This window comes from Labeo rohita, chromosome 5 (assembly GCF_022985175.1).
Source record: "Labeo rohita strain BAU-BD-2019 chromosome 5, IGBB_LRoh.1.0, whole genome shotgun sequence".
NCBI classification, from domain to species: Eukaryota; Metazoa; Chordata; class Actinopteri; order Cypriniformes; family Cyprinidae; genus Labeo; species Labeo rohita.
The window spans coordinates 32,980,149-33,004,709 of record NC_066873.1 but is presented as its reverse complement, the minus strand read 5'-3'; the positions used below and the strand labels follow the sequence as shown (position 1 = coordinate 33,004,709).

Below are 24,561 nucleotides of genomic sequence, written 5' to 3'. Positions count from 1 at the left end.
TAAATATAAATATTTTTGCGCGTCCTCTTTTGCACCATTTTGAAAAGACTGTGCATGTGCATAAATGCCTAAAGGAGCAAAACAAAAAAGAAAATTAATCATCAGGTGCTATGTTCAATACAGCAGCATCTTTGAGATCTCTAATCAGTTAAATAGCAGAAGTTATTACTCCTCCACATGCGTGTGATGTCATTAATATTGGCCCTATATTGTTGAACTAATGTGGTTCAAACAATGGAGATGCGACCATGTTCAGGAAACTAGCTAGTTCGTTTCCACAACGATGCATCACACCATGGTGGTAAATCAGCAAGTTACGATGTTGTACAGGAAATGCACCCCTGGTTAGCTTCTGCTCAGGACCAGGTCATAACCTGTTCAGGACCAGCTTATAACCAGCTTAAACCAGCTCCCATGCTTCAAAACATACCTATCCAACATATGCTGTTTTTTTTCAACAGGGTATATGGCGTAGGCAGCATTTTCAGCTGGAATACACTACAACTTTTAAAATCTGAACAAATTTTAAAAACAAGGCATCAAACACAACAGATAAAAAAACAAATGTTTGAAAATCATTTAAAAATATCAAATGTATGATATCCTCCTGGATGGAATCTGCGCCCATCATACACTATGCAATGTTTTGTGAAACCTGTCAACCCTGACTGCCCAAAATATGCAGACGACTTCTGACTTTCGGCAGCTAGCGTTGACTCCCTTAGACTGACAAATCAAGGCAAATATCTGGTCCAAAATTGTGTATTGTTAACTTAAACGAAAGAGGATGATGAACACTTGAAGGCTTTATGAGGCGCACAGTAACATTGGGCTTTTTTCATTTTATTTATCTAATAACACAATAAATAATGGTGATCTTGCACTGTGCTTTCATGTCTTGCTTTCTTTCATTTGCCTTTTTTCCCCTTTCCTTTCTTTCCTTTCTTGGGCTTTGCATTGACCTTCACGGCCTTGCGTACACAAAAGCCTCTCCAGTGGGCCTGAATAATAGTGGCAGCTTGGCTCTGTATCTCTCTTTCTCTTTCCTGTTGTTCCCTCTGCTCCTGAGCCTCCTGTCGCTCCTCCATAATCTGGGAGTACTCCAGGTCCAGAACTGCAAAATGTTCCTCTAGTTGTCTCCCCTCTTCCATATCTACTTCATACATGCGTGTCGTTTCCTCCAGCTCTGTCTAGACACACATATACACATACAAAATCAAAAATCAAACACTACTATTCAAAAGAATCAGTGTATCATTCATTCAGTCGTTTTTTGATTTAATATTGAAAGAAGAAAAATTAGAAAATGGCTTTTTTCATTTTTCAACAAGAATGATTTTTTTGTTTCTAATTCAGGGGCAGAAAAATGAATAAACAGCTTGAATATTCAATTTCTACAAATGGGCGGGAATGAAAAGCTTTATGCTGATTGGTCAGCCAAAGATCAACCCACACAAAACTGAGGAAGAACTGATGATGGCACGGTTTGATCTTCGACTGACCAATCAGCATAAAGTGGTGTTTCATTTCGCCCACCTGTAGAAATTTAATTTCAGGCTGTTTTTTGAATAAAAAATAAAGCTGAGTTCTTGCATTTTCTTGTTCAAGAAAAATATCTTTAAAAATCCTGCTAACCCCAAATGTTTGAACTGTATCTGCAAATGAAACTGCATCAACATCTGTAAATGTTAGATTAACTTCTACCTGTTGCTCTCCCATTTCAGTATCATATTTCTGAATCCAGGTCTCAATCTCTGTTTCCTCTTTGTACTTTATCTGCAAAACAAAATCAGCAACATCTACAATAACATAACTGTACTCATGCTCGCTATATATAACTGAATGATACTTGAATGTGCATAAATACACCTTTCGTCGTGCCAGTTCTTTCTCTCTGTCCGCTGCAGTCACATTATTGTGCTGAGCTCTCAGTTGACTGGCCTCCTGTTGTAAACGAGCTCTCTTCCCCTCTGAGGTTTTCGTGTCTGACTGGCTCTGTTTCTCAGCGTCCTGATGAGTTCGGATGATGAAGTCCTCCAAACCTTTTTCCTTCTGATGCGCTGAACTCCTCAGCTGGTTCACTATATTAGTCAACATGGAGATCTGAATAGGAGCAAGAATGAAAGCAAAGTGGGGAAAAAAGAGAGAATGAGACCAAGTAGTTTGGAGAACTCATTCATCTGTCATCAACTAATACAACATTTCCTTTTGTTCCTCATCATGCTTCTGACCTCTGTATCCTTGTCTTTTATTGCCATGTCAACGTCTTTTTCCAGTGAGTCTATCAGCTCCTGGTTGGTAGAGAGACGTAGACTGACTTTCAGCATCACCTCTCTGCATTCTCTCTCCTCTGCATCTCCAGTGAGAAGCCTCTCCAAAACAATCTCTATTAACTCACATAGGCCGTCTTTCAGTTTCTGTGACTCAGTCTTTCCCCCTGTGTTGGGTTCTATGCTTTCTAGCACCTCCCTTGTGGTTGGAGTTACCCTAAGTAGCCGCATAATGTTACGAAATGAGTCAACTGCTTCTGTTGATTTGGCTAATTGTTCCTTTAGTTCACTTTGATCAAGACTCCTATCAAGCACCATAGCTTGGTACTTTTCCCCAAGCCTCTGGTACTCTTTCAGGGCCTTGACCACCTCCTCTTCAAGACTCTGGGAAAGTGCTTCTGAAGAGTTCAGTAAAGTGTGTAGAAGAGAGACTATCTCCATTTGATGAATGCACTCATCTAGCATCCCAAAAATGAGCTTTGCTTCCAGAGATGATAGCGTCTTCCTGGAGGGGTTAATGGTTTTTAAGTAGTCTGCTGTCGTTTTGTGTAGAAGGGTGGCTGTATCTGAAAGTCTGTCTTCAGGAGCATCTGATTTTAAGTCCATCGTTAGAGGTTTCTTTGATTAAGAGAGAAAACCATTAAGACATCAAATAAATGAGTAAAATATAAAAAAAAGGAGATGAAAATGCCTTTGAAAGACATATTTATAAACAGAAAGGAGGAGACTAAGTCCTTGGGATAAGACTCATATGTTGCAATACATACAAAAAATATCCAACTACACAAATGTTCTAATAATAAAAACAGCTCTGAATTCAAATTAATTGTGATATTTAAATAAGTGCTGTCAAACAATAAACATGATTAATCATGATTAATAAAAGTTTTTGTTTACATAATATATGTGTACTGTGTATATTTATTATGCACATATAAATACACACATGCATGGACATATATTTTAGAAAAAAATATGTTTATATATTAAATATATTTATATATAAAATATTCGTTATATGAATACAAATATATTAGTGCTGTCAAACGATTAATTGTGATTAATCATTTGACAGCCCTAAAATATATACATGTAAATACATGTAAACATTTTCTAAATATATACATAATAAATATGCACAGTACACATATATATTATGTAAACAAAACTTTTATTTTGGATGAGATTAACTGCAATTAATCGTTTGACAGCATTTATTATAAATATATTCATATATATAAAATGTATACAAACATGTATGACACCAATGTGATTACAGAGGTTATCCATGTGTTTTAAACTAGTTTTTAAAAAATATTTCTCGATTTTATCAAATCGACCATTCCCATTTAGGCTATATTCCTATACATCGCTGACAAAGAAACACTTTGCACTAAATAACTCATTACCAGTAACGGATAATAATCACCATTTTGCTCTCCCTAGACAAGTTGTACATTACCGTGTTATTATTCTTGTTTGTAGGAATCAGTATGCACTTACAGTCAACCACAAACTCTGATGTTATGTATACAAGTTGCTGTGACAACCGTTGGCATGACATTCTGATCCCAGTGACTTCCTATTCTAGCAACAAACAAAATAAGAAATCGCATTTGCGAATCTAAATTGCTTGATTTTCCTTCCATGTAGTTTATAAACCTCATATTATAAATTAATGTATTAATATGTTTGGCATGAGATGCATTTTTACACACCCTGGCTTTTATTGTGACACTTCAGCTGTTCTATCTCTGCGGCCAAAAACAACACTGTCGTAAAACGACGTAACGTCAAACCCTCCTGCTTGACGGCGGCGGTTCTTTTATTTATAATGTTAGAAACTCGATTAAATCGTATTTTTCTGCCTTCGAAAGTTAAATGCTGTTTTATTAGTTGGGAATCCGCAATATACTTTGCGCTTGCGTTGTTATTTTAATAACAGGCGAAATTAATGACGTAAACAGACAGGCTCTGTTATTGTTATAACTATGATTCGTTTAACTTACACAGTTAAAGTTGATTTAAAACACATATTTTAGCATAAACTCGCTCCGTTTGGTGTCCGGGGACAGTAAAGCGATTTCTGTAACTCGTGTTGTGTCTCGCGTCCAGTGTTGAAGTTTCTCTGCAGCAGCGAAAGGTCAGTTTATTAAATATACAGACTCTGTGTCCCCTAAAACTGCGGTCCTCTCATCGTGTCTGTGGTTCAGCGGGATGGCGGACGGGGACGACGACGTGCCGCTGATTCTGACCTGGGACGATACGAGCAGCGGGCTGCTGGAGGAAGATGAGAGTAAGTGTATTGTGTTTTCATAACACCATATTTACGCTTCTGGTGTAATGATGTTAGGTCACCTGCAGTAACCTGAGCTTTACTGCTGGTAGAGCAGGAATGCATGCAGGCCAGTGCACATCTTGAAGGCATTTAAGGCATCCACGGATCTGTCATCCATTCTGTGTACTGCCCCCTTCACAAGTTCTGTCAGTGACTGCTCTCTACCCAGTCTGAGCTGTCAGTCTGTAGGGTTTAAAAACTTTTTAATATGAAGGACCCCAAATATAATGATCGTATCTGCATATTTTAAGTATAAAGCATGACTTTATAAAGACAACGTGTTGTTTCAAAGGTTAAATAATTCACTTAAACCTTTTCACAAAAGCTTAGAATTGTTGTAGACATATTTAAACTAAAGATTATTGTTTATTTCCTCTGTTAAAATCAATAGAACAAAATCAGCTTTAGAATCAAAATTCAGTCTTTAGAAAGCAGAATGAAAAAATAATAACATCAAAATTTATATACACTACCAGTCAAAAGTATATATATATATATATATACAGCATTTGAATACTTGAATATATTTTAAAATGTAATTTATTCCTGTGATTTCAAAGCTGAATTTGTTAGCATCATTACTCCAGTCACATGATCCTTCAGAAATCATTCTAATATTCTGATTTGCTGCTCAAAAAACTATTATTATTATTATTATTATTATTATTATTATGTTGAACACAGAGTAGAATTTTTTTCAGGTTTCTTTGATGAAAAGAAAGTTCAGAAGAACAGCAATTTTCTGAAATAAAAATCTTTTGTAACATTATAAATGTCTTTTTCATCACTTTTGGTCAATTTAAAGCAGCCTTGGTAAATAAAAGCATTCATTTCTGTTTAAAAAAACATTTTAAAATATATTTAATAGAAAGCAGTTATTTTACATAGTAAAAAAAGGCTTGGTGAGCAGAAGAGAATTCTTTAAAAAAAACATTTAACAGCCATAAAATATATTTTATAAAATTCTCTGAATTCTCCACAAACTTCCTACACCCCCTTGCAGTCCTAGGGCAGACCTTTGTTTGAAAACCCCTGCTGTTGGGTATCAGTTAATTAAATAGTGATAGTCTTACAGGAATGTTGATCGGTAGATACTACAGCCTGTGGTCTACATGAAACCTGATCTTTATCCCTTGTTCTCCTTAATTGTGACCACAGACAACCATCATGTGACAGTGGGAGGGAAAGATGGCCTTTTAAAGGAGTGTGTTCCAGGCATTTACTCTAGAGGGCTCTGCTGTCAAGCCTTTTCATCATTGTTGACTGAATTGTTGACATTGCTAATGTGCTGGAAGATGATTTGTCGGCCTTCTGCATAGGCAGAATTGATGTTTTTAGTAGAGCAGGGCTGTTTTTCCCCACACTACTTTATGAGGCTAATGTTGAAAATGGAGAAAAATGTGAAAATGTATCTAATACAGAGGATTTGTTGAGAGTGAGTTTAATTTCATTAGTGTGTGTTATAATGAACAGTGATGTTAATGCAGGAGTTTGAAGTTTGTAATGCTCAGCTGTGTTCACTGCGGCTGTCATCAGTGGCGGGTCATGTTATTGAGTGTGCTAGATTCAGTCATGATGTCATCAAGCAAAATATCTTTGTTCATTTGATTACTTTTGATTGAAAACGATAATTGCACCCACTGCCCGTTGTAAAAGTTAACTTATTTTATGCTGAAAAACTGTTGAATGTATGGTTGACATTTTCTTTGTCATTTTTCAGTCATAATGATTTTTCATACATTGTTGACAATCCGGTTTTGACGTGGAAATGATCTAATTACATCAGATGTACAGATATTAATTAGGATTTAATAATCAAATTACAAACGAAAACAGTGGAAAATCAAGTTGGCATATAGGCCATACAACTCAAGCCAGTTTTTGAAAATATAACAACTGTTATGCAAGGCATTTTTTTTTCTTCTGAAAAACAGATTCACTGTTTGATACAGTTTATAGTGCAATTATAGGCTTCTCTTTTTAGTAAAAGGACTCTTTATATACACTACCAGTCAAAAGTTTTAAAGAAAGAAAGTAAAGAAGTCTCTTCTGGTCACCAAGCTTGCATTTATTTGATCCAAAGTACAGCAAAAACATTATAAGACTGGAGTAATGATGCTAAAAATGTAGCTTTGATCACAGGAATAAATTACATCTTAAAATATATTCAAATAGAAAACAGTTATTTAAAATAGTAAAAATCTTTCAAAATTGTTACTGTTTTTTTTCTGTACTTTGAATCAAATAAATGCAGGCTTGGTAAGCAGAAGAGTCTTGAAAAAACATTAAAAGTCTTACTGTTCAAAAACTTTTGACTGGTAGTGCAGTCTAAGTTAAAGCTTCTCTGTGCCTGCTCAAAATTCAGTGTAAAGATGCAAAGCTGCATAAAAATGACTAAATTATGCCTGCTTTGAACCATCTCAGCCCCTAGTATTAAATTATACAGCTGTTATGTTTGTGTAAATGCATTTCTGCCACCTCTGAGCAGCATAACTGTCTGTGTAAATGCCAATTTAGAAGTGCTTCACTGTCACTTTTGCGGTGTAAATTTAATGACACAAGTCTAAATGCTGTGTCATTTATAGATTGGAGTTCATTTGAGAGAATTGGTGTTAGAGGTTTAAAAATCACTGAGGAAATGCTGCACCCTAGTGCTATTTTGTGGTATTGTATGTTGCTGAAACCATCAAATGATTCAACAACCAATATACTATTTCTGCCAGGTCAGTTTTTGGGGGAGGACACTGTGTAGCACTGTCACTTTAAGAGTGAAGTTTCCCAACCGCAGTGGTCATGTGTTCATGTGTCCAATACAGTAGCATACCAGCCTTTGTACCACACGAACACACACTGACAGAGTTAAAATGCTGTGTCAGCCTTATGACAGATACAACGCTGTTTGTGGCCTCATCCACTCCCATCCTGCACGCACACAGTTTATGGCCTTGCGTCAAAACTCTTTGGTTGTGATGAGAGCTGGACGTTTGAATATTTGGAGAACCTGAGTGTAAACCGTAGCAGAAAATTCTTCTTCAAAATAATGTAGGAACACGGTCTGTCTTTTTGGTTCCAGGACAGCTGTCTCTTAATTTTAGAGGAAAGAAGCTGATGTGAATATCAGATGCTGTTGCTTCCTCATTCTGCCTCAAGCTGCTGTCTCAAAGTTTTTTGTTGCCATGGTGAAGTTTGTTTGGACATTTTAAAAGCTGTGCTTTTATAAACAACCTGGACCCATCTCTGATCATCAGTTCGGTTGCGTTTGAAGAAAATCTGGATCTGCGCTAAGTGGAACTGGACCTGAAATGAAACCTGGTATCAGTGCTGTCTGTGCATCTGCGTCTCTGCCAGGAACCTATTGATTAGACAGAGCAAAACCAACGCTGTTGTTGTCATGTGCGTACTCACTGAGAGCTGTTTACAGACAGCTGTGAGTCAGTGAACGGCACTGAAGTAACTCATTCAATCAGCTTGCTTTTGGACAAACTAAAAGCTCTTAGCTGTTTGTGATTTAATTGGTGCGCCATTACATTACCAGACTGTGGCCTGACAGATTGTTTAAAAGGGAGTCGTATTTATTGCTTAGAAAAAGCAGTGATAAGATCGGAAAAAATGAAATGAAACTTTTTAGTTCCCAAATGAAGCTTTCGACATGGTAGGTTTGTTCAGCAGTGCCGTCCATCTCAAAGGTCAGCTGCGTTTTTCAGCTTTAAGTTAGAAAGGTACTAAAATGGATACAATATAACACAGAAGATGATGTGGAAGAAGGGAGGCTTTGACCAAGAGACTGAAACCAAACTGACTGGGATGCTCTCGAAAGAGGACTGGTGTTGGAGAAAGCAGCTCTGAGGATGTACAGAAAGTTGACATTGTGCTTTGAACTGACGCTTGAGAAGATCCACTGGACAATCTATTCGACTGCTCAGACACACTTTGATCTCTGAACCAACTTCTGTGTTTCCTGTCTCTGAAAAAGAGAGAAAGAAAGATACTGAGGAAAATCCAGAGTGGGATCTTTATGGAACTATTTGGAATTCAGCGATGAAATATTTGGAATATCGAGTGCAGTGTTTTGGGAACCAACTTTGAGTTAGTCTGGAGTGCATTTAAATTGATTCACATTTTATTATTACTAATATTTTTCAGTATTTGACTTTTTGTATTTGAGTTTTTGATTTTCTGAATCACATTATTACCGAATGTTTTTTGTCTTTTACAATGAATGTTAAAATGAAATGATTGTGTGTGAAGGTGCAGAGAGAGATGTGGACATTTAAAGGAGCGTTTGTCCCAATTTGACTCTTTTGAGGAATTGTGAGCAGCACCACAGGATTCTGTTCTGCTTTCAGACCGCTGGCCTCGGCAGCTGCAGCTGCAGCTGGCACAATGAAACTTGCATGTGCGAGTGCATTGTTGATAATTTACCCTTCCAGTGCTAAAAACTGCTTGACCAGTGACATGCTCTCTGTCTGACTTACTGGGACGTGGGGCCGATCACAGGGGCTGCCATGGAAGTCAGTAGTACATTTGACAACATGACTGCACTGACACATGATAGGCCAGTGCAAACATCCTCATTCTGCCAACAATTTGCATCTGTTGGTATGTTATTTAAATGTGCCATATAAAATCACCAGGCTCAAAAACTGCTGTATTTAAAAGTAAATGCTTCATTTATGTTGTGAACTCATTTAATAGTTTCTTTCCTTTTCTACACAGATGGGGCAGGAAATTATGATGTTGTGAATAATGTTGTCATTCCGACCCCAGGAGCACCAGACCCCAGGGCCCAGAATTCTTTGCGGCAGAGCTGGGAAATGAACTACCAGGAAGCAGCAATATACCTGCAGGTCAACTTTTGAATCTCCATACGCTCAATGAAGCAGTAAAAATAGATGTGGATGATCACAAACACACACTTGGGGCTAATAATAATTCTCCCTTGCCTATTTGTTTGTGTTTGTCTTCAGGAGGGAGAGAATAACGACAAGTTTTTCACTCATCCGCGAAATGCCCATGCGCTCAGTGCCTACCTGTTTGCTCACAATCACCTTTTCTATGTGATGGAGCTGCTGACTGCGGTGTTACTCATGCTTCTGTCTCTCTCAGAGGCCCCTGCCGTCCCCTTTCTCCGCTTGGATGTCTATGTACGTGACTTCTACTTCACTGTGCATACACTACCATTGGGGTCTGTAATGTTTTTTTGTTTTTGAAGTAGATTATTTCTTTTGTTCAGCAAGAATGCTGAACTTTTACATTTTTACAAAAAGTCTGTTTATAAAAAATGCTTTTCTGTTCGTCAAAGAATCCTTTAAAAATCTAATTTTTACAAAAACATAATGGGCCCGTTTTACTAACAGCTTGTGGTACTGCAAACTGCCTTTTGGCGTTAAAATTGTACTGTCGGGTTTTACTAAAGACACGCAATGAAGAATTAGCACTGGAAAGGCGTGAACACAGTCATTGAGTGACCTTATTGAATATGCATTAGTAAGAGTTTCCCTTTCAGATGCAAAATTTATGGGAGGAGAGTATTCAAATGTTTGTGCTCGTCAAATTACTGGCATTTGCACCATTATTTTAATGCACCGCAGAGAAAAGAGAGCACATGGTAGAAGGTAGACGATTTTTTCCACGCATTAATTTATTTGGAATGCCAGAAGAACGCATTATGCTAAGCCATGTTATTTTTAATTTGCTTTTGGAAATAAAAGATGACTTGGAACCCTCAATTAGGAGTCAAGCAATACCAGGTCTATCAGAACCTATCTTCTGGCAAACCTTCATTTTTTGGCCTCTGGTTCTTTTCAACATACTGTGGCTTCTTTATTTCTTTATTCTGTATTTGCGACTACGCTAATTTGTGCTGCGCTTGATATATTGCGTTGGTCGAAATGTAAATGAGATGTTGCGTCTGTGTTCTTTCATTCGCGCATTGTTAGTAAATCACCCACAGAAATTTCCTCTCCCATCTGTGTTTTAGAATTGCGCTCTTGCACTAATTTGCCCTGTTTAGTAAAACTGGCCCTAATACTTCAGCACTTGATCAGCATAATAGAATGATTTTTAAAAAATCATGTGATGCTGAAGACTGACGTAATGGTTGCTTAAAAAAATCAGCTTTTATGTCACAGAAATGAATTACATTTGAAATTATATTTAAATAGAAAACAGTTATTTTAAATTGTAACAAAATATCACAATACTGCTGTATTTTTGATCAAACAAATGCAGCCTTGGTTGGTATAAGAAATAGAGGTCAACCAATATGTGTTTTTCAAGGCCGATGCTGATACCGGTTATTACAGGTCAAGTAGTCCGATAACTGGTGTAAAAATGTCACAATTAAGAATGACAAGAACTTTCTTTAAATGCTTGTAAATTATTTTATCTACAAATCATACAACCATAACAATGCTTAATATCAGCACAGATAATCGGCCGACCCCTAAAAAAAATCTTTTAAAAAAATTAAAAAAAAGAAACCTTACCGACCCCAAAACTTTTGAATGGTAATGTAAGTTTGAGTGTATTTGCATTTGTAAATGTGTTTTTATTTGTATGCTTGTGGCTTATGATTATTTAAACAATATGTACTTCATACAGACACTTAAAGGTGTGTATTTTTGTTTCTGTCAGGTTCATGCGACGCTGGAGTTACTGGCATTGGTAATGGTGGCTTTTGAGTTATGTATGAAGCTCAGATGGCTTGGCTTTCACACTTTTATACGACATAAGAGGACCATGGTAAAGGTAAGTACTTTTTTTGTAATTGACTACCTGTGTTTGCTTAGAATTGTCGATTTATTTTTTGTCTTTGTATCTAGATATGTCATATTCACAAAAGTTCAGCTCGAGAATCCTGTTCTCCTCTCTGTTTTTTGTACGTTTCAGACATGTGTCCTGTTTATTCAATTCATCGAGGCAATTGTGGTCTTAGTCCGGCAGACATCTCACCTGCGTGTAACAAGAGCCCTGCGGCCAATCTTTTTGGTGGACTGCCGTTACTGTGGAGCTGTTCGCAGGCATGCTAACTTCAAAATTCAGAATAAAATATTGCAATAGTTTTGTAATTATTATTAAATAAAAATGTGATAATTAAATTACCTAAAGTAATAGTTCACGGAAAAATGAAAATTCTGTTTTTAATTACTCACCCTCATGTCGTTCAAAACCCGTAAGACCTTCGTTCATCATCTGAAAACACAAATGGAAGATTTTTTTTTGATGAAATCTGAGAGCTTTTTGACCCTGCATAGACAGCAATGCAAGTACCACATTTAAGGCCCAGAAAGGTAGTAAGGACATCATTGAAATATTCTATGTGACATCAGAGGTTCAACCTTAATTTTAAGAAGCTACAAGAATATTTTTTGTGTACAATGAGAACAAAAATAACAACTTTAAATACTGGTGTTTTCATTTGACATCTTGCACATTCTAAAAAAGAGTCTGCATGCTCAAAACATCACCTGTGTGATAGTCTGTTATTAAACTTCTGTATTGAGGCATGCCGACTTTTTTCAATTTTCAGATCTCATACATGCAACAAGCCACTCGAGGCCTTGTGTTGCAGTGATTTTATGCAAAACTGAACACTCAAAGCTCATACAACAATGGGAAAATGGTCCTTGTCCTTGAGTGGGTACAATGTGATGTTCTGACACTCTCTGTTCTGTCCTCCCTCAGAAACCTGAGGCAGATATTTCAGTCTCTTCCTCCCTTCATTGATATTCTTCTGCTGCTGCTTTTCTTCATGGTCATCTTTGCCATCCTAGGATTCTGTTTGTTCTCAGCCAACACAGCCGACCCTGTTAGTACATCAATCACACACTCACCTTTGTGTTCTCTTTCTCGCACAAACAAACACACACACAAACTCATAGATTCTTTTCTTTGTCTCTACAGTATTTCAGCACACTCGAAAACAGCATTGTGAGTCTGTTTGTCCTTCTGACCACTGCAAAGTAAGTATGTACCCTCACTGTGGTGCACACATCCTACTTACGATTACGTGACTCTGAGCCTCAGTGGGGTTGTTTCATGCCTTCCTGTAACAGCAGTAGTAATTCAGATGTTATCAGTTCAAACTCCTTGAGGAGGAACTGGAGGATTTCTCTGATCCTCTGTTATCATTATGCCCTTAAGCAAAGAACTTAACCCCAGGTCACTATAGTCAGACTGTCCCTGTTAAAAATGTAGTAAAAGTCACTTTGAATAAGAAAGTGTCTGCTAAATGATTAATAATTAAGTAACCTCAGAGTCTTCAGTAGATCTACAAATGTCTTTCTTCTTCCAGTTTTCCAGATGTGATGATGCCAGCGTATTCAAGGAATCGTTGGTCATGCATTTTCTTCATTGTGTATCTGTCCATCGAGCTCTACTTCATCATGAATCTGGTCAGTATTGAACAACAATAAATCTGTTTTTGTTTTACAGGATTTGTAATGCATTATAGTTTCATTCTGTAAGCATTATCCTTTATAAAGGAATAAAGGTTTTTGAGGAAAACATGCCAGGACTTTTCTTAACGTAGTGGACTTCAGTGGGGATCAGTGGGGTTGAAGTTTCAAATTGTAGTTACAGTGCAAAGGGCTCTACACGATACCATGTGAAAAATAAGGTAGATACAGTAATTTGTATCTAGCGAAACAATCAGTCATTTTCTGAAAAAAAAAAAAAATATATGTATAATAATCTATACTTTTTTAACCATAAATGCTTGTCTTGCACTAGCTCAACTTCACACATTATGTAGTCATGTTGGAAAGGTCACGCATGACATAGGTGGAAGTACCAAGCCAGTATTTACAAAGCGAACATGCAAAGAAAGTCAAACACCCTTTACAAAAAAGGGTAAAACAACGATGAGTTTTTGAACCCTACCTTTTACGTAATGCGTGAAGTCGTAGACACGCATTACAGAGCTAGTGCAAGATGAGCATTTGTGATTTAAAAAGTATATGAATTTGTATTTTTTTTTAGAAAATAACCAATTGTTTCGCTAGATAAGACCCTTATTCCTCAGCTGGGATCATGTAGAGCCCTTTGAAGCCGCATCGAAACTGCAATTTGGATCTTCAGCCAGCTGATCCCCATTAAAGTCCACTATATGGAGAAACATCCTGGAATGTCTTTACAACTAAACTGAAGAAAGAAAGACATGTTCATCTTGGATGACATGGGGGTGAGTAAATTACCAATTTTAATTCAGAAGTGAACTAATCCTTTAATTTTTGCTTTACAGCTCCTGGCGGTAGTTTTTGACACCTTTAATGGAGTCGAGAAGATGAAATTCAAATCTCTTCTTCTACACAAGCGGTCTGCCATAGAGCACGCCTTCAAGCTGCTGGTTAGTCGGCAGGTGAGCTTTACAGACTCTTTCCTATCTCCTGATTTTTTAGGACTGAAGCCTTGTTGTTTTATTGATGAATGTGAGTGTGATAAATCTACATTTATTTAGAGGCCAGATGGAGTGTGTTTAAAACAGTTCGATGGACTGATGCGATTCTATCGTCCACGAATGACTGCACGAGATCGTTTCCTCACATTCAAAGCTCTCAACCATTCAGGTGCAACCATGCTGAGGTACACGCACACACGCGGATGTGCTCGCATTCTTTCATTATTTTAACAGCTGATGAGTTCTTAAGGTGTATTTGTGCTTGTGTTTTAGTCTCCAGGACTTTTATAAGTTTTATGAAGTGATCGGGCTCAAATGGAAGGTCAGATTTCATACACTGTCATGTGATTGTACTCCCTGGGTGTATGTTAAACCCTATTGAGCCGGAACATCTGGTGTGTGGTGTGTGTGTGTGTGTGTGTGTGTGTGTGTGTGTTTTGCAGGCTCGACGGAGTGGGGAGCACTGGTTTGATGATCTTCCTCGTACTGCATTCCTCATCTTCAAAGGTCTTTATATTTGACATATTGATTCAATATGCATTAGATACAGGATTTTACAGTTTATTGATCTGCTCACAATGACTAGATGCATTCAAGATGAGTTGGAATCAGATATTTTCTTCCATAATACTTCCTTTGTAATCATTATTCTTTTTTAACAGGAATCAATTTACTTGTGAAATCCAAAGCTTTCCAATATGCAATGTGTAAGTTAAATTCTTAAGTACCTTGTTAACCCTTTAGATATTAACATGCAATACCTGATCAATAAAATAATTAATAGGAAAGGTTTTCTCTGATACTCTTTCAGTACTCTTATATTATTATATACTGTTAAAACATTATTGTGAAACATTATTCTGTTAACTGTTAACATAACAGCAAATAACTGTTTTCTATTTGAATATATTTAAAAATGTAATTTATTCCTTATTTTCGGCATCATTACTCCAGTCTTCAGTGTCACATGATTTTTCAGAAATCATTATAATTAATTAATCATTAATCTCTTCAGATTAAGTGCATTTTTAATAGTGTTTAATTTTTACTGATCAAATTAATGCTGAATAAAAATATCAGTTACTTTAAAAAATCTTCTTGACCCAGAACTTTTTTTTACTGAAGTGTATTGCATATTTATTCCAATATTTCTAATAATTCTAACTATTTTTCCACGATTGACCTGTTACAGATCTGGTAGTAGCAATTAATGGCATCTGGATCCTAGTGGAGACAAACATGTTACATGGTAAGATCTGCTTGAGTAGTGGAACAGCAGGGCATGTGCTGCAGCTGTGTTGCAGTTCCAGATAATTCTTTGAATTCACCATTCAGAAATGCTTGTAAACACAGGAAACAGTGAAATAGCTGTTTTCTCTGTGTGAACCCAATTGAATTTGGCTCTCAGCGAGCTCTTCTCTTCTCACAGTTGGTGTCTCGTGGACTCATGTTGTCCCATGGAGTTACATTATTTTTCTCACAAGTAGGTTTAAATTATTTAAAATGAAATCATCAGAAAAATGTAAATGGCTTAATTAACATTTAAATTTGAAGCATTTTTAACACTTTATGTTTACTCCTCTCCTGCTGATGTGTCTGTGGAATGAAGTTTACGGAATTGAGGTCTTGTTGAAGATCACAGGCCTTGGTCCTTTGACATATTTCAGCTCAGGGTGGAACCTGTAGGTACACACACATGCATTCATACAAACAAATACACACACACACACAAACACACTGCATCACCTCTGGGTTTGTGTTTTTGTTTCCAGCTTTGATTTCTCAGTAACAGTCTTTGCCTTTCTGGGATTGATTGCTCTGGCTTTCGACATGGAGCCGTTCTACTTCATTGTGGTGTTGAGACCTTTTCAGCTCCTCCGGTATTTATACCTATGTGTATGTGTGTGTTTTGATACCAGTCAAAAGTTTTTGAACAGTAAGATTTTTAATGTTTTTAAAGAAGTTGCACCAAACTTGCATTTATTTGACCCAAACTACAGCAAAAACAGTAACATTTTTGAAATGTTTTTACTATTTGAAAATAACTGTTTGCTATTGCCACAAAAAATAAAAAAAAAGTTATACTGACTCCAAGCTTTTGAATGGTATAGTGTATAATGTATACACTATACCATACAATATTGATAATAATAATTTACTATTATTATATTATATTTTCTTGAAAGGCAAATCAGCATATTAGAATAATTTCTGATGGATCATGTGACACTGAAGACTGCAGTAATGATACTGAAAATTTAGCCTTGATCACAGGAATAAATTACATTTTAAAATATATTCAAATAGAAAGCAGTTATTTTAAATAGTAAAAAATATTTCATAGTATTACTACTTTTGTTGTAGTTTGGATCAAATAAATGCAGGCTTGGTGAGCACAAGAGATTTAAAAAAAAAAAAATCTTACTGTTCGAAAACTTTTGACCGGTAGTGTATATATATCACTTGTAATTTGTACATTACATTAAAAATCAATCAGTTTAGAAAAACGCAAATTAGAAGCTTTTTACCAGCAGTCTCAGACAGTTTTACATTACTATAGTTGACGTCTGCGGTTATTTAAAGCTGTATGACTTATTAACTTTGTGTAAAACATTAAACATAATTTTTTCCCCTATTTCTTGTCAAGGTTGTTTAAAATTAAACAGCGTTATCGGAACGTTTTGGACACAATGTTTGAACTGTTCCCACGTATGGCCAGGTACAGAATAACAATCCATTTCAGCTCATTACTCACATATGAAGGCCCTTCTCTCACAACCCTCTCTCTGTCTCTGTAGTCTAGGTCTGACGCTGATTATCTTCTATTATTCTTTTGCCATCGTTGGAATGGAGTTTTTTGCTGATGTTGTTTATCCGAACTGCTGCAAGTAAGTTCCTTTAATCGCTATAAATGTATTTTGTTGTTTTGTGAAAATCAAAACAGACTGAACTTTATAAATTTAACACTGTCTAACACTGAGTGTTCATGAAAGTACTTTGTGAACCGTATATAACCTTAAATGGTTCTCAGTGCATAATGACTTTTGGTGTGCGTAATGGTTTGTTGTCTGTCTCTCAAAGCACTAGCACTGTTGCTGACTCGTATCGCCAGATAAATGTGACCATTGGCAACCGAACAGTGCTAGAGGAGGGATATTACTATCTCAATAACTTCAATAACATTCTAAGCAGCTTTGGTACGTGCACACACACACTCTCAGACACACTCTTCTCCTGTCAGTACTGTATATAACTTTTGCAGCTTTTTTCTCTGCCATGTTTCAGTCACTCTTTTTGAGCTAACAGTGGTGAACAACTGGTACATCACTATGGTGAGTGTAAATACAAAAACACATGTACATTAACTCAACAGATCATAATATCAGAAGTTTCCTTAGTAAAATGTATTATTATTATTATTTTTTTTTTTTTGGTATGTGGGGGTCTGTGGTGCCCCCTGCTGTTTACTGGAAATAAATATTAGTCTGTGTTTTTAAAGAGATGCTGAAGTCTCTGTGTGTGTTTGTAGGAGAAACCTATGGATCCTACTGTGTGAACCAGTCAATAAAGGAGCATCTGAGTTATTGATGTCTTTGATACATGTTTTCACAGGAAGGTGTGACATCACAAACTACTCACTGGAGTCGCCTTTATTTCATGACCTTTTACATTGTCACCATGGTAAGTGATTGTGTATGTTGGTTGTGTATGTTAAATCTAAATCTATTCAAATGTTTTTTTTTTTTTTGTTGTTATTTGAAAAAAATAAAAGCTGAAATAAAAAAACACAAACTAAACAAAAAATTATAGTCTTGGCAACTACATAAAATAAGCTCAAGTTGAAGAATAACTAGAATGACCAAAAATGCTTAAAAACTAAATAAAAATGTCAAATAAACCTGAATAGTAATTTTCGCAAAAAAAAAAAAAAAAAAAAAAAAAACTAAAAGTTAAAATGAAAATTGAAAAGAAATAAAAGCAAATTCAAAATATGAATAAAAAAAACTGTAATAGTATATTAATAAAACTAGAAAAAACACTGCAGGAAATAATGTGGATATGGTTTGTTTTTGATGTGAAGATTATGATTTATGATGATATGTACAAGGTACAGTGTAACCAACGATCAACATTTCTTTTTTTTATCATTTTTAATCATATTTTAAAATATTTTTCAATAGGAGACAAAAACTGCATGTTTAATTCTCTAAAAGTAATACTTAAAAGTAGGGCTGCACGATGAATTGCATGCGATTGTCAGGCGCGTTTAGTCAGTAAAGCCGGTACTTTGATTAGTAGTAAATCTCCATCACGTGCTTTCAGCTGGAGCGGCAATTAATACACAGAGCCGTGAAACACTGACAAGCTACACAAAATCACGCTCATAATCGCAGATGAATTCGTTTCGCATTCGTTTATGAGCGCGATTTTTGCGTAGCTTGTCAGTGATTAAGTTTAATACTAATCAAAGTACCGGCTTTACTGACTAAACGCGCCTGACAATCGCATGCGATTTATTGTGCAGCCCTACTTTAAAGGGTTAGTTCACCCAAAAATGAAAATTGGCATTAATTACTCAACCTCATGTCGTTTCTAACCTGACCTTCATTCGTCGTCAGCTGCACCACACACATGTGAAATTGTTGACTAAAGACATTATTTTTGTTTTCTTTAAGCACAGTATTCTTATAGCTTCATAAAATTAAGGTTAAACCACTGATGTCACATGGACTATTTTATCGATGTCCTTACTACTTTTCTGGGCCTTGAACTTGGTAGTTGCATTGCTGTCTATGCAGGGTCAGAAAGCTCTCGGATTTCATCAAAATATCTTAATTTGTGTGGTCTTACAGGTTTGGAATGACATGAGGAGGAGTAATTAATGACAATTTTCATTTTTGGGTGAACTATCCTTTTAACATAATGTTGTTAAAAATTGTTTTAGACAAACTATAGAACACTGCTGTGGTCAGATACCCATTTACGTGTTATAAGTCATATTTAGTGAACTTGATATTTTCTCACAGCCCTGTTTGATTTTAAGTGTAAATGCCTCTCTGATTGTGTGATGCAGGTTGTCATGACAATAATCGTGGCCTTCATACTAGACGCATTTGTCTTCAGGATGAACTACAGTAGGAAGAACAGAGAACCGCTGGACGACCCAGAAGGTTCTAAATGTTTAGAGTCCTGTTCAACATGTTTAATAAAATGAGTATGACTGAGATGTCTAATACTGAGAATGTGTATGTTATAGATGAAAAGGGGATTGTCTTTGAGACAGAGGTGTCCCAGACTGAAGCTCTACAGACTCTGGACTTGTATAAACATGCACTGGGCGTCACCAACCTAAGCTCACTGCAGGACATGTGTGTGGCTCTGGAGCGGAGCGGGGTGAGCACATGTACACATGCACACACAGTTTGCGTTCATAGCATCTAATTTTTGTTTCTTCTTTAGATTGTTTGAACTGTAATGGATCGTTTTTTTCTTTGCTCACAGCATTCCTCATTGGTATTTCTGGGTCGAAGGTCACGTACCAAGAGTGACCTCAGCATGAAGATGTACGAGGAAGAGATTCAGGTAGGAAAGAAACAGGGTTATTGTCCACCTTATTTTTCTTGTAAGAGTGGGCACGGCCATTTGTAAATTTTATGGGTCTGGCTTCCTGGTCTCATCTGCTTCCAGCTATTTAGCTGTACAGAACAGCCTGTTTTGCTGCTTGATATTGCAAACTGGTGTTTGTATACCATTTTATTTCAGTGTGTTATCTTAATTATGAACCCACTGGTTTGTAGTGCAAACAGTTTTACTGTTAACTGCACTTTGTTCTTCTTCTCGTTATTTCCCTTCAGCGGCGAATGAACCGAAAGTCTTGCACATTCACAGAAAACGGCTTACCTCCGTGTTGAAAAATAAGGTGGATAGGGTTATTAACTAAAACTGAAACTAAAATAAAAACTTAAATTACTTAAAATAAATAGCTGCCAAGGTAATATATCTCATTTTAATTTAGTTTGATGTGATGTACTAAAATAACTAAAAATAAAAATAAAAAATAAAAAATATATAGACGTGTATATATATTGAAAAAAACTGAAACTACTGAAATGACAAAAGCAAACGACAAAATGAAAAACAAAAAATAAAAATGAAAATATAAAATAAAAACTTATTTAAAATATTAATAAAAACAATAATAGTATCTCAATGGTACAAAAATAACACTGGATAGGAAGATACTCAATGTTTTTGTGATGGAAAAAAACACACTTCTGAATTAGCAAAAATAGCTTTGTTTTCATAAAAAGTGATGTGACCAGATTATTTGAAATTAAGTTTAACCTTTTATTGACGGGGGAAAAAAAGCTGAAATTAAATAAAATGTCTTGGCAACTAACTGAAATAAGCTGAATTTGAAGAATAACTAGAATTTCTCAAAAAAAAATTTTGCTTAAAAACTAAGACTAAACCTGAAATAAAAATAAAAATCTAACATACACCTAAATAGTAATCTTCAAAAAAAAAAAAAATGACAGTAACACATTACTAAATGACTAAAAATGAAACTAAAATTAAAATGAAAATTGAAACTAAAAAATAAAAGCACATTCAAAATATTAATAAAAACTGTAATAGCATATTAATAATAAAATTGCACGAAATAATGTGGATATGATTCGTTTTGGATGTGAAGATTATGATTTATAAATGTACAAGGTACCGTGTAACCGGTTAACTTTTTTTTTTTTCAGAATTTTTAATGATATTTAAAAATATTTTTCAATACGAGACAAAAACTGCATGTTCAATACTCTAATAGTAATACTTTAACAACAATGTTGCTAAAAATATTTTTAGACAAAATATAAAATAAAAACTGATTTAAAATATTAATAAAAACAATGCTAGTATCTCAATAGTGCTAAAATAACATTGGATATGAATATAATAAATATTTTTGTGATGGTAAAGAACGTACTTCTGAATTAACAACAAAAATAGCATTGTTTTCATAAAAAGTGATGTTATGTTATTGTTATGTTATGTTATTTGAAATTCATTTTAACCTTTTATTGACACAAATTTTAAAGGAATTACTCACACAGAGTTCCCTTACTGGATTAGAAAATTAAATTATGAAATGGTCTGACATGGTAATATATCACACAGCTGTTTATATAAGGCCGTGCCCCATGTGGAAACTTGGAAAGTTTAGCAAAAGAAAAATAAATGCTACCTAAAGTTATTTCAGTGATATCATGTTCTGTTTTGCAGAGTTATAGTGTGATATATTTGGCTCCAAATTCTCCCCTTTTTAATAGAAAATTTTCCAGATAGGCAGTGGTATGTTTGTGTAAAGAGATTGTTTCTTTCTGTCTGCAGGAATGGTACGAGGAATATTCCAGAACAAACCTCCAGCCTGATGAGACATTCCGCAGTGAACTGGACAGCCCTGAAGCCAGTGCCACAAACAGCATTAACTAAAACTCACACACTCCGAATACTGCATCAGCGTTAACTAACATACTCACTCGTACCTCCGAGGGACCTTAGAACTGTCTTCCTCCCAGCGATGGAAAGCACAGGTGTTCCCCATGACCACTACATTCTCCCTCCATCCACATGGAGACCCACAGATCTCACTTAAAGCCTTATTCCCCAAAAAACCTTAAGGTTCCGTGGCCAATCAGGGAAGCTTGCAGACCAATCATGTGACATGCACTAGGTCCGGGAACCTTCTTCTTCTTCCATGAAATGCACCTCATGACATTTGCCTTGTGGTGGGTGACCTTGAATGATTCAGACTCTCTCGTGGATATGACAAACGGAGAACGGCGATTTGAATGTTTCTGTGGGAGATGAATCAGAACTGAATGTGAGGATTTTTAGCACTAAGTGACTTGTGTCTCTTTCTCCACAGTCTGAGGTATTGCTTAACCAAGAGATAAAAGATTATAGTAATAAACTAATGCTGTTTTTAAACTAAAGCTGCTTTTTGCTGGAACCTTTGGACCTATAGAGAGGCTTATTTTTTCGTTATATATATCAATATATACATGCAGAGTAAACGTATGTCAGATGCAGTTGAAGGTCAAGTATTTAAAAATCTGTTTTAATACATCCACCAATTTACTCGATATGGGCTGGTTTCCCAGGCACATGTTAATTTTAGACTGACAAGTATAAGAAAACCAGCCCTGGGCCTTTCAGTTCATTTAAACTTTTGTCTTGTCACGTATGGAAAGTCCTTATTTCCTTTGTTTGGAGTCAGTATTGTTTTAATGAATTTTAAAGGTTAGAGTATTTTGACAGACCAGTTCAGATAAAATCTAGTCAGAATCACAAGTTTGATTGCACAGGCAGTCTGATCCATTCAGCTTTGTATGATCCATGCAGATTTGTCTCCAAACTGAAAACTTTAGGTGAGAAAGGGATACCATTTAGCCTTGCTTATTATGACTTTACTCACTGTACAGCGAAACTGTTATTTATCTATTTACATTGAGTTCAACATCTCTCCTGTTCTCTGCACTATTTTATAATTTATAAGTCATTTTCTTGATGCTTTTTAACAGGGTGAATGCATGCAAATCCTCATATATTGTTTACTCCCATGTCTGCAGTATCTACCCTGGAGGAAATCATGGATGTGTTCATGGGGGTCAGTGATTTCATTCCAGTTGCTTGTTTAATTGCACTGTAGGATGTACAGCCTCCATGCTCCAAACACAAGGGAACATGATGCATATGTGACATGAAACCACACCAGCTCCTCTAATACTGTAGGGTTTACCTGTGTCTCAGTTCTCTGTTCTTATTCCTTTGTAAATGTATAATAACAGGTCTAGTAAATGATACATTTTAACGAAAATTCTTTTGGATCTTGTTTGTTAATAGTTGTCGTAGGTGTCTTTTTATATGTATTATGTTGTTGTTGTAGCTGTTACCCCACTGTCAAGTTCGATTTCAGTCAGCCTGAAACAATATTTTGTCTTTTTAAAATGTCATCTAACTTCTTTACTTTCATCGTACCGGTCCAGTTTTTATTTGGACAAAAAGTGCAGTCACATTTACAGTTGTTTGCCAAAATATCCAATCAACTTTTAGGAATTTTGACAAATTTTTCTCCACACAGAATTCATAATGGGTTCAAGTTAGACAAACGAATTCTTTAAATATTCGATCATGCATAGTGTCACATATAGAGGGTTTGTACTTGGTCAGTTACCGGGATGTGCAGCATATTGGAGATATTTGGATGTAAACAACAGCATTGACTGTGCGGTTAATGTGCTATTGAATATGTTGTTCTGCTAATTTATGCTGTCTAAACCACAGAAAATCCTGTGGAAGCTGCTAAATCATATAGAAAAGGACTTAGTAAGCAGGAAAGGGCACAATATTTTGACAAACTAACGTTAATAGGTGGTAAAGATATGTACAAGCAGTATTAATTAAGATAATAGCCTTATATTTGACTTCTTGCTCTAGAATTCCTGGTTCAGTTTGGCCAACCACAAAGGCCTTTTGTTCCTCAGACAGTTTTTTTTTTTTGTACTTTTCTTCTTGATTTGTTATAACTTTTGGCAGTCTGTAGTACTCCAAATGTTTTTCCCGGTCCGAACGATTAGTACAGCCCAAAACATTACGATAATTGACCATTTTCAGCAACCATAATCAGCAAAATAGGTGAGTTTTGTTCGGTTTCGTGCCATTGTTTACATTCAGTGCCGCCAGTGTGGCCGATTGATGATGTGTCGTGAATATATTATCGACAGGCATATGAAGACTGTAGTAGCTTGACTACGCAAAACATTACACATACTGAGACAAGTTATTTGCTTCATTTATTTTAGTATTAGACAGTGACAGAATTGACAGCTGCAGTCTTCCACACTGTCAGACTTGCTTTTGTTTTTTTGTTTTGTTTTTCTTTTTGTTACAGGACAGCAGGAGGCAGTACAGAGTCAGACTCGTCATCGTAAAACATTAAGAACAGGGAACATGAGTCGTCCTGTTTAATTTAGCTGTCAGTGTCTCTGTGTAATGAGTATAAGGATCTTATGTTCCATTTTTTCTATGCTTGTCATCACCTTTGAACCATTTATTCCCTCTTCTCGGTTGTTCCAGTGATAGTAATGTGATACCTGTTTTCTGGAAGTTCTAATATGTTCAGCGTGTGATGATGTCAGACATTCATTTGAAGGTATCAATTATTGGAAACGACTTCCACTGTAGTTATTGTTCTAAATAACCCAAGCATAACAATTACTTAACTCTTACCACACAGAGCAATATAATTGGGATGCATTAGCTCAAATTCATCCATAAAAGAAATGAATGTTCCATGTTTTAATGTTGATACAGTTTGTTCTCTCCTTTAGTTTGATTCATAACCAGTGCTTGTATTGTTTTTTATTTACTTTTTTTTGTGTAGCATTAGAAAATATATATCAATTATGTTCAATGTATAGTTGAAAAAAGGCCTTTTTGTTGTTGTTTGTTTTTTAATTTATTTACCACCCTTTTCCGCCTGTTAGAGTGGGCGT

The 24,561-nt window shown here is 35.8% G+C and overlaps 2 protein-coding genes across 4 annotated transcripts; one reads left to right on the top strand and one right to left on the bottom strand.

The window, feature by feature from the left end:
- Positions 1–378: 378 nt before the first annotated feature.
- Positions 379–3,749, bottom strand: iqcd (IQ motif containing D). Its single transcript, XM_051108764.1, has 5 exons — positions 3,700–3,749; positions 2,232–2,888; positions 1,870–2,103; positions 1,705–1,776; positions 379–1,190 (listed from the first exon to the last, which is right to left on the bottom strand). Exons 1-5 carry the CDS (start codon positions 3,727–3,729, stop codon positions 909–911), a joined length of 1,275 nt encoding a protein of 424 aa, XP_050964721.1. The 5' UTR covers positions 3,730–3,749; the 3' UTR covers positions 379–908.
- A 291-nt stretch (positions 3,750–4,040) lies between these two features.
- Positions 4,041–22,877, top strand: tpcn1 (two pore segment channel 1). Of its 3 annotated transcripts, none has more exons than XM_051110639.1 (27): positions 4,041–4,413; positions 4,484–4,566; positions 9,376–9,455; positions 9,576–9,752; positions 11,245–11,358; positions 11,500–11,630; positions 12,295–12,418; positions 12,514–12,572; positions 12,905–13,004; positions 13,853–13,969; positions 14,069–14,193; positions 14,282–14,330; positions 14,452–14,515; positions 14,671–14,715; positions 15,201–15,257; positions 15,438–15,491; positions 15,618–15,690; positions 15,781–15,888; positions 16,656–16,727; positions 16,807–16,896; positions 17,090–17,205; positions 17,294–17,340; positions 17,621–17,689; positions 19,083–19,179; positions 19,266–19,402; positions 19,511–19,591; positions 21,395–22,877. In XM_051110639.1, the coding sequence occupies exons 2-27, from the start codon at positions 4,488–4,490 to the stop codon at positions 21,494–21,496; spliced, it is 2,367 nt and encodes a 788-aa protein (XP_050966596.1). In that variant the 5' UTR covers positions 4,041–4,413; positions 4,484–4,487; the 3' UTR covers positions 21,497–22,877. The 3 variants fall into 3 exon arrangements, with proteins under 3 accessions (XP_050966596.1, XP_050966595.1, XP_050966594.1); XM_051110638.1 differs by having other exon boundaries at positions 9,325–9,455; XM_051110637.1 differs by lacking the exons at positions 4,041–4,413; positions 4,484–4,566 and adding an exon at positions 7,530–9,207 and having other exon boundaries at positions 9,325–9,455.
- Positions 22,878–24,561: the final 1,684 nt, after the last annotated feature.

Excerpts from the sequence above, each read along its gene's own strand:
- tpcn1 (XM_051110637.1), top strand. The coding sequence starts at position 9,114 with ATGGAAGTCAGTAGTACATTTGACAACATGACTGCACTGACACATGAT. Across the intron at positions 15,889-16,655 it reads AGACCTTTTCAGCTCCTCCG|GTTGTTTAAAATTAAACAGC; the intron begins GTATTTATACCT and ends TTTCTTGTCAAG. Across the intron at positions 17,341-17,620 it reads ACAACTGGTACATCACTATG|GAAGGTGTGACATCACAAAC; the intron begins GTGAGTGTAAAT and ends ATGTTTTCACAG.
- iqcd (XM_051108764.1), bottom strand. The coding sequence starts at position 3,729 with ATGTACAACTTGTCTAGGGAGAGCAAAATG. Across the intron at positions 2,104-2,231 it reads TAAAAGACAAGGATACAGAG|ATCTCCATGTTGACTAATAT; the intron begins GTCAGAAGCATG and ends GCTCCTATTCAG. Across the intron at positions 1,777-1,869 it reads AAGAACTGGCACGACGAAAG|ATAAAGTACAAAGAGGAAAC; the intron begins GTGTATTTATGC and ends TTTGTTTTGCAG.